The 10,237-nt window shown below is 48.2% G+C and overlaps 1 protein-coding gene across 2 annotated transcripts; it reads right to left on the reverse strand.

The window, feature by feature from the left end:
- Window positions 1-849: 849 nt before the first annotated feature.
- Window positions 850-9,851, reverse strand: TUFT1 (tuftelin 1). Of its 2 annotated transcripts, XM_066608876.1 has the most exons (13): window positions 9,746-9,851; window positions 7,783-7,857; window positions 7,283-7,390; window positions 6,095-6,181; window positions 5,516-5,584; window positions 5,353-5,427; window positions 5,167-5,274; window positions 4,940-5,068; window positions 4,215-4,309; window positions 3,548-3,653; window positions 3,360-3,443; window positions 1,999-2,099; window positions 850-1,881 (listed from the first exon to the last, which is right to left on the reverse strand). In XM_066608876.1, exons 1-13 carry the CDS (start codon window positions 9,812-9,814, stop codon window positions 1,818-1,820), a joined length of 1,170 nt encoding a protein of 389 aa, XP_066464973.1. In that variant the 5' UTR covers window positions 9,815-9,851; the 3' UTR covers window positions 850-1,817. The 2 variants fall into 2 exon arrangements, with proteins under 2 accessions (XP_066464973.1, XP_066464974.1); XM_066608877.1 differs by lacking the exon at window positions 5,516-5,584.
- Between the last annotated feature and the right edge of the window lie 386 nt (window positions 9,852-10,237).

Raw genomic sequence — 10,237 nt, forward strand, 5'->3', positions numbered from 1 at the left:
CGCGTGCAGGAGAAGAGTTAAAATCTGCTGCGGATTTTAATTCTTTTTTTGCCCGTGGACATGAGGCCTTAGACACAATAGAGCTGGAACTGGTCCTCTGCCGATATAGCCCATCCGTGCTAAGGAACGGCGAGTTGTGTGTTCGGACATGTTAGTTGGAGACCCAGCGTTGTATTCAGCTGACTGTGCAGCGCCTGTTAGTCAGAACGATTCCTGACATCCTCCTCTGACCCCTTTTGGTGATTACTTTTTTTCTGTCCACAGGACCCCCCTTTGCTGAATGTTTTTCCTTGATCACGCTATCCCCCGCGGTTGGCAGTGAGACCCCAACTAGTCTAGCACCGATGACCGGACCTCGTTGGAAGTCGCTCAGATCGCTGTATTTTCCCATCTAATGTGGATTCACACTGAAACTGATCCACGGAAAACTTGTCACGTGATTTTATGCCGCACACCGGCGTCATGGGGAGAATTACCATACAGGAAGCGCCAATCATGAGAGGGCTGGGGCTCTAATAAAGGGGCCAGGATCCTAATAAAGGGCCGGAGGAAAGTCGCTAATCAAAAAGGGGCCAAGGGGCTCTAATGAAGATGCCATGTAGTGTATAAACAGCCTGCTGATGCTTGTTACAGTGTCCCCTGCTGCTGCACTTCTGGGACCGCCAGCTTCCTGTCAGGTGTCAGCGCACGGTGCAGCATGTATAATTGTCACCGCTGGTCCTGGAATAAGGCAGGAGAGGAGGGTGCCGGCTGTGGGTGTGCGAAACACTCATTATGCAGGGTGTGTGATGCAGACGAAACTCAGTGCATCATGTCCTTACATGCCGGCTGCGCAGACAGGAGGCTTCAGACCTTAAATAGCATAATTTATTCATCAGTACATTAGTGGATACTACAGGCTGAGGCGCACACAAATAAATACAGCAGGGTTTACTCCCCACAACAGTACTATGCACGAAGCCTGGCCTCTAGCCCTTAGTGTGTGACGGGCAGGCGTCACCCGTGTAAGAGACCAACCTGTGACTCGATTTCTGTTGGGAGCTACAAGTCCCAGCACACCCTACCCGGAGAGTCACAGGTAGCCGCAGCCTGGATACGAGTTACAGTATATTGCTTTGACGACCTCGGCGTTAGCTTATCCTATGGATAAAAAGGTACATAGTTACAATAACAGTCTAGGGAAAGGCATGAAGACATGTGGGATCAACACTCTGTCCACCACTGATCCGGAAAAACCCGAAAACATGTCCGTCCTGTAATGCATGAGATCGGCGCTCGTTGGAGGAGCTAGGAAGAGGATTATCTAACAGCCGTATGGGACACCTGGCAGAGCAAAACCCCTGAGGCCTGCCCAGTCTTTTCAGCTCCACCCAGGATGGAAGCGGTTAATGTGCCCCTTGCCAGTGGGGACGTTAGCACCTTACATTTGTTTGCATGTGATACGCCCGGGGGGAGCCGTGTTGGGTAAATAGCAGCTCAGCGCACTCCGCCTTTGGTTTCGGTGCCAAGTAAAAGGCACAGACAACTTGCTGCCGCATGACAGCCACATCCAGCCATTAAATCCTTGTCTGGTTTCCAGAATGATCAATAGAGGTTCTGATTAGGTTGTGTTATAGGGTCCATAAAAAGGTCATTAAGCCCCCCATCCCTGTCCAGCCACGTTAAATTCTTCTCATTACATAAGGACGGTCTGGAAGGTGGGCGATCCACCAGAGAAGTCGAAGAAAGGCAACCGGTAAACAAAACTTTGATTTCCACTGTTTGTAGTCTAGGATTCGCCTGCGAAGAAGGGGGCCAGCTGTAGCCTCGGGCACGCTTCATGTCTCCACTAGCTTGATGAGGGGCGGTCGGCCGGATCCTGCTGGGATGTACACACGCTTGCTGCCAAGACAAAGAAACTAGCGTTAGAAATAAGGTAATGGACCCTATGCGTAAACCAAGCACAACGGTCATCTTGGCCACTATACTGGTACGGTGGATAGTTGGGGAGGAACGTACACATTCTGTAGGTTGGGCCTGGAGTAGCTCCTCGGCAGGTAGGACGTGTGACCTGGTTGGGAGGATAGGAAATGTTCCAGTTTATCCTGTAGTTCAAGGTTCTGGAAAGCAAACAAAAGATTAAATGAGGTCATTGAGAGCGAGACAAGGATGAGTAACACCAGCAAGCAAGTAGAGGTGATGACGGCACAAAGGTTCAAGTCCACAGTCAAGACGTACAACTGCTCAACCCATCATTACTAAACCGTCAGTGTGCATTTGTGGCAGGATGAAGAGTCCTCCCAGCCTCCCCATGATCGCTGCTCTATGTCACATATCTCCAGTAACAATTAAAGGGGTTGTCTAAGTGTAAACTACTGATGGCCTAGCCTGAAGATAAGTCAGCAATAGTAGACTGGCCAGCGTCTGCCATCCAGGCTCTACGCTGATGCACAGAGCCGATTTCTGCAGGAAGTAGGTGGCTTTGTTCTCACTTGAATGGGAACTTTGCCTGTAGTACCGTACTATTACTACTAGGGTCACGATCGGGGAACACTATTACTACTGGGGCTGCCGTAGGGACTACTATTACTACTGGAACCACTGTGGGAGTTATTATTACTACTAGGACTACTAACAGGGGCACTATTACTACTGGGGCAACTAACAGGCTCTAGTTCCCTGTTGGGCCACGTCTAAGCTTGGATGCAAGATGTGATACAGGTGTGCATGGAGGCTCTAGTACCCCGTTGTACTGCCTCTAACTTGGATACAAGATGTTATATGGGTGGCATGGAGGCTCTAGTACCTGTTGGGCTGCGTCTTGCTTGCATACAAGATGTGACATGGATAGATATGGAGGCTCTATTGCCCCGTTGGGCTGCTTCTAGCTTGGTTACAAGATGTGATATTGGCATGCATGGAGGCTCTAGTACCCTGATGGGCCGATTATATCTTGGATAAAAGATGTGATATGGGGGCATGGAGGCTCTAGAACCCTGTTGGGCCACCTGCACCTTGGATACAAGATGTGATATGGGGGGCATGGAGACTCTAGTACCCTGTTGTACCACCTCTAGCTTGGATACAAGATGTGATACGTCCAGGCAGGGAAGCTCTAGTACCCTGTTGGGCTGTCTCTGGGTTGGATACAAGATGCGATACGGGTGCATAGAGGCTCTAGTACCCTATTGGGCCGCTTTTAGCTTGGATACAAGATGTGATACAGGCCGCACACCAGTCCACATTTGCTGTAACGGAGCCTCTGATTCATGCAACCATTCTCTCATTTGTGGCCCCTTGTAAAACTCCGCAGGATACATTAGCTGCTGTGTGTAGAAGAGGACACATGAACAGGTGTTGGGATCTGGAGGACCTCTCACCTCCGCCTGCAGCCATGACACTTTATCTTGCAGCTCCTGAATCAACGAGTCCTTTTCCTGCGTGGCTGTCCGGGAATTCTGGAGCTGAAGATAGAAAACAACATAAGTTATAACTTTGCTGACTGCAGCATCTGGATTTTGTCACCTCTATGTTGGCATTAAACCATCCCAGAATCCTTTGCCGTTACCTGCTCGATCATCTGACGCACTTTACGCTGTTGGCTTTTTAGCATGTCATCCAGGTGATGAATCTTTTCTTTCAGACTAGTCACGGTCTTCTCCAGTTCTTGACATCTGAAAGAGGTGGAGAACTAAAGATGAAGGTCACTCAACTGATCCTAAGCACCATGTGCTGCTGTCCGATGCTGAGCGCAACACCCACATGAAGGATGTAGCGCTGTGCCTCTACCGTCTGTGTGAGGATGATGGCAGCTGCCTATACTGCCCTGAGAAGAGATCGTGGGAGAGGACAACAACCACCGGGTCATCCTGCCCTGCAATGATGGTCAAGAGGGGAGTGAACGCCTTTCCTGAGTGTTACACTGATACTTGTTATATCACCAATTCCTCAGAAGGGTCGGTGATCCGGGGATTATTTTAATTGCTAGATTGGAGTCGATAAGGAATTTTTTGCCCTAAAATGAGGAAAATTGGCTTCTACCTCATTGGGGTTTTTTGGCTTCCTCTGGATCAACATTGGGGGTGGTAATAGGCTGAACCGCATAGATATATTTTTTCAGCTTAGAATACTATGTTACTATGATGGGGTGCCCCTCATTTCTTTATAGGGTTTCCCTCTATTGTATGTCACCAAGAGCTTCGTATGTCACCGCCCTTTCGAAGGTCTCCCCTCACCTTTCCTGCAGGGGTCCGTCCGGCTGATTCTGTTCTCTCATCTTCTCCAACTCCTTTTCATTATCTTTAGCTGTCTGCTGCAGTTGCTGGTGTTCCTGTAAATTAGAAATCGGTGATAAAACTGGTCTTCCCTAGACTCCAAGTATTACTGGGACCTTTTATGGCCCCAAAGACACTGCATATTACTGTGAACTTTACTGCTGGGTTCCCACATGACTGTATCACCATGTAATCCGTGCCGCAGCGCTGGCTAATGCCGGCTTTGCCATGATGGATTGTCTGCCCCGTGTGGACGAGATTTGACAAATCTCGTCCACATGGCTGGCTATTCTCGGGAATAGCGGCCGCAGGCAGCTTTGCCGCAGCGAGCTTCCGCGGCAAATCCACCCTGTGTAGGGTCTCAAAGACATTGCATATTGCCATCAGCCTCTACTGTAGGGCCCCGAAGACTCCACATATTAGTGTGAGCTTTTAAGGCTCCAAAGATACTGTATATTACTATGAGCACTGTAGGGCCACAAAAAATTCTGCATATTATGTGAATTTCGATAGTAATCTATAGAGTGTTCGTGGCCCTACAATAGAGGCTCACAGTAACATGTGGAGTCTTTGGGGCCCCTCAGAAGAGGCTGATAGTAATATGTGGAGTCTTCAGAGCCCTAGAATCAGACTTCTTACACATCTGAATATTGTGCCAGGAGATAACCAAAGTCTTCAGCAGTTACCTTCTCCATACTGGACATCAACCTCTTCAGTTCTTGCACCTCTTTCTGGCGCTCGGTGGCTATTTCCTGCACTTCTGCACGAGCTCTGTTGCTCTGATCGACTTCTTGTTGCCAGTGAGTTAGTTTTTCCTAATACCAGAAGAACAAAGGATCAAAAAGTTAGGTAAATTGTTGGAAAGTCTCCTTCTGGCAACTCTGAGAAGCAGTGGATGCAGAGGAAATCTGACCTCATACATCTTGCAGTCTGCCTGGTGCCGTCTCTCTGTTTCGTTAAGTCTGGCATACAACTTCTGGGTCGTTTCCCTCATGCTCTTACCATTATCCAGTGGAAACTCCTGAAAGTACAAGTGACACATCAAGAGCAAGAAGATGAAGAAGTCTCTGAATGAGATACTAGAGCCTTTACCACTCACCTCTTCATCTGCCGTTGTCCGTGACCACAGTGCATTAGTGAGTCTGCCACTGTTTTGCCTTTCCACCATATTGCCCTACATGACAAGACCAGGTTGAGTCAGAAGACATTATTCAACATTATGTATGGCGTCGTATGGCGTCATATGAAGTCTTAGAGCTTACGTCTGAGTGGTGAACCTCGTGCTTGGAAGCATCAAGGTCTTTCCTTAGGTTTGTCAAGGAGGTACGAGCCTAAAGGAGCAGAGATAACGCTATGATGGAGGTTTAGGTGAAGAACATCCCAACCACTAATGCTGTGCTCACCCATTAAGCAATCCATTGTAACATAACCCAAGGATCTATGGAAGGCTTCCTGACCGGGCTAAAATGCAGGAAGCGGGATGACGGTGTAGGTTCTACTATGGCTTAATAATTAATGACTGCCAATACCATTACTGCAGAGCACGCTGTAAGGAAGAACTCTCAAGGACATAGGATTGTAAAAATGGGGCACTAAGACAAGGCGTACACGTTAACCCTGAGCTCTCCAATTCAGCAAGGTTTCCCACCTATGGCCAATACTATGACACTGCTAGTAGAGCATGTTTGATATGTCAGGTCACCCAAGTTGCAACCCTCTTCCAGCTCCAAACATGGAAACCAAGGAAGACCATGAGGCTTGGAAGATGCAACATTTTCATAGACTACGTGTCATCTAGTTTTGGAGTTAGTGTGGACCTCTCTAATCCTTCTCCTCCTCACCTCCTGGATCTGCCGCACCTCATTCCTTAGCTGGCTGACATTCCACTCATGGTTCTTCTTGACCTCCGCTTTGGCTTTGAGGTATACCTGGAAGAGGAGAACAGCGCAGTTATAGTATAGATGTAGGATATGACTGGTTTACCCTTCACAGCTCCTCTGCGGTTGGGGCAGTCAGGGTAAGAGGAGATCATTACACCATTCTAGGTGCGGACAAGAGAGAACCTTAATATCTGAAGTCATACACATAACAGTTTTGGTGTCTAGTAGCTCCATACAAACCCAGTGTGTGCAAATCTGTACAATTGAGTCCAATCCAGGTGATGAGGTCCCTTTACTTTCTACCGTGTAGAAAACATACTGAGTGACCCGTTTATTAGAGACAGCAGCCCTTTATTAGATGCCTTATCAGAGACCCCGGCCCTGTCACGATTTGCGCTTTCCTGTATGGAAATTACCCCCGTGACCCTGGAGTGCAGCATAAAATCCCGTAAGGGAATCCTGTGCACATAAACAACTCATCACCGAAAGGGGTCAGAGGAGGATGTCAGGAATCGTTCTGACCAACAGGCACTGCATAGTCAGCTGAATACAATGCTGTTGCTTCAATTAACGTGTCCAAATGCACAACTCGGCATTCCTTAGCACGGATGGGCTACAACATTGTGTGCCTGAGACAGAAAGGCAACTCTAGCGGGCAAAAGAGCACAAAACTTGTATCACTGAGCAGAGGAAGAACCTCTCCTGGTCAGATGGATCCAGATTTCTGTTGCCCCGTGCTGATGCGAGGTCAGAATTTGTCACAAGCAGCATGAATCGATGACCCCTACCAGTCAGCTGGTCAGAACCTCCATCTAATCTGCGGCAACTACAAGAAGCTTCCTGTCCGCAGGGGCCGATATTCCTGAAAAACCATTTCATCACCATTGCTTTAGTTCTGAAGGCCATATAAGGTCCAGTTCGCTACTATATGAGGGTCTCTAATAAAGGGTCCGGTCGAGCTATAATTATCCTACTGTGAGAATTAACCTCACAAGTTCTCCATAATCCTTATCCATATGGATTTACATTCCTCAGTGACATAAGTGTCCTCCGCCTCACCGTACATTCCCCAGAGATGACATGCCGGGAGGAAATAGCCACACCCTGCCTATATTTTATTTTGTGTCACCGGCATGGGACGTCTCATACCTTAATAATCTCTTCATCTCCATCTTTGGATTTGATCAGTTCGGAGTTGAGGGGCCGGGACGCCCGGTGGGGGCGAGAAGAGATGAGGGCGAAGGCACGTCCCACCGGCTGAGGACAAGAAGAATGTGTTAGTGACAGCTGTTTACACCGGGGATCCCTGGTGCGTAATGTAATGGATATTACAAGGAAGGGGAGGTTAATTTGACTCCTTCTCCGACACCCGTGCAGGGCTGACAAATGTCAATAGACGGCATTTGCGTCATAACATAAACAGAGAATAACATTATGTTCCAGGGAACGTTTAAGGACGGCTGCCAAACCTTCACTTGGCTAGGTGACAACAGCCTTGAGTTCCCTATAACTCGTAGGGACACTACTTTACCACATGGAAGCAGATCAGGGCTACGGGAAAGTCCTAAATAGCAAGTCCATAGGAGAAGTAGCGGTAGCACCCAGCTTTCTTAGGACCGACAGAAGCTCTCAAGCCTTCGCTCGCTTACCTTGACTTTGATGGTGTCTGTCCTCTCCGGGGACTGGTCATCACGTAGGGTCACACGCAGCGTTTTAATACTGTCCTGGGAATTACAAATAAGGATATGAAACAGACTGACCGATCACCCAACAACATCCACACCGCAGTCACAAAACCGGAATTACAACCTCCTGCGGACTTCCCCAGTGACCCAACTCGTAACGCTCTTTACTCAATGACTCAGCAGCCCTTGCCCAGTGAGCTCACAGTTTATTAGGCGAGCAGTCGCAGGTGATCATCAGTGATGCACAAAATTATCGTCCATTCCAGAAGAACGGTTTCATGTAATTTACACAGTCAGTTGATACTGGAGGTCACGGGGTTAAACCTTCAGGGCTGCTATCCTCTGCTGTTCACAAACACCAGCAAGGAAGACCAGGACCCCCCAAGAGGTTCACTTATATAAAGAGCCAGCAATGATCATCCTGAACCATGGACCGTCCACAAACCCCTGTCCGATCCCACTGCTGCAGATCTCAGTAGTCCCCCAGACCAGACCCCTGCAAAGCCTGGCCACTGGAGGACACCCTGCAACCCGGACGTCAGCCCGCCGCTTCTCTCATTGCTGCTTCACGCAGCCCCGGTTTTATTGTGTCTTTATGACATCACTTAGTTCTCCATTTCTCATCCAACACTAGCAAGAAGAATTAGATTTCCTTCTGGGGTTTTTTTTTTTGGCACAAAAAACCGACCACAAAAGTAAAAATGGACACATGCAATGTGGACATTCGTACGGATCAAAATAGGACCATTTTTCATAAGCCAAAATCAGATATCCTCATGTGAATAAGGCCTTGCGATCATTTAATGTGGATCTGGCCTTACAAACTCCCCACTTTAGCAGGAGTAGTCCTTTTAACTCCCTGCTACTAAAAAGCTTCAGCGCTTATAATGTGCTGTCTGGGAACGTTAGTCTGGTCTCGGCCTCTCCCCTCATATCCTCATTACGGCTGATCACTTATTTATGGCAGTATTGTGTAGGAGGAGAGCAGATCTTCATCTCCAGGTCTCAGTATCACAGGGAGTGCAGGGGTTAATCTCCTGTCTTTTCCCACAGGAATCCAGACATTCCTGAGGGTAGAGGTGAGGCCCCTGTCTGGGCAGGTAGATAGACTGCCAGCTCTGCTGGCGCATACATCAAGAGCGGCCTACAGCTCAGTCCTGAAGATGTCATCTCCTAATCCTCCGTCCTTTATATTACCAACCATGACCCTAAATAATACAACACCACAGTATTAGTACCCCCAAAGTACAGTCCAGTCCCATAACCTGCAACCTCCCCATTCAAGGGTCAGGGGAAGTACTGTTTCTTCTTGTGGAGAGCACCGAGTTGGTGAGATACTCCCTCTCTCTAAATTGTCAACCGATACAAGTAACAGCTGTACACCCCCACCTTGTAGAAGACAGGTTACCTATAGTGATAGCGTAATAACAAGTCCCAGAGTGATACAGTATAACGATACGTCCCACGGAGATACAATGTGCTGAGTCCCCACAATGATACAATCTAACGAAAAAGCCCAAAGCGATACAATGTAACAAGTCCTACGGAGATACAATATAACGATACTGCTCACAGCGATACAATGTAACAAGTCCCAGAACGATACAGCCCATGGAGATACAATGTGCCGAGTCCCCACAGCGATACATTATAATGATACAGCTCACAGTGATACAGAGTAACAACTACCACAGAGATACAATGTAACAATATGTCCTACAGTGATACAAAGTAACAACTCCCATGGAGATACAATGTATACAGAGAGGTGTAGCATCCAAGCTACTAGAATCCCCTCTATGTACAAAGCTCCAACATATTCGGCAGCACTTTATCATCAAGGGAAGCAGTAAACACAACACACACACATATATATATATATATATCACCCCGGCCCCCTAAACCCAGAATATACACAGGGACTGACCGCCTCAGGCTCCGGCTTCAGCTGCTGCAGGGTGCACAGCCCATTCATGGTGGCGCTCTGCTCACACATAACACAGCACTGATCTGGGGGAAGGACATGGCAGTATTTGAGAGGCTGCTGACGTCACTGGAAGGGCCTGTCCTACTGTAACCTGGATGATTGGCCCCAGCCCTGAGGGAGGAGTCTTCTCTGACGTCCCAGGAAACTCTGCACTCATGGCTAGGAGTTCGCATACAAGAGCAGCCTGAAGAGCTGAGCACCAGGCGGCACCTAGGACAGCTGCAATGGAAGATGTGCAGCAGAAGTGGACTGAAAGACATGTGGCCCCTGCTCGATAAAGCTCCTGGGCCCCTACCCACCACCTTAGTCATTATACACTTAGTTTTGTATTAAAAAAAGTACATTTGGGCAGCACATCACTTAATATTTTCAGGCTAATGTCCAGATGGTCAGCTAACTCCTGGGCGGCAGCTCTTTATAAGAGAAGAGGGC

The sequence above is a fragment of the Eleutherodactylus coqui genome, chromosome 6, assembly GCF_035609145.1.
Source record: "Eleutherodactylus coqui strain aEleCoq1 chromosome 6, aEleCoq1.hap1, whole genome shotgun sequence".
Lineage (NCBI taxonomy): Eukaryota > Metazoa > Chordata > Amphibia > Anura > Eleutherodactylidae > Eleutherodactylus > Eleutherodactylus coqui.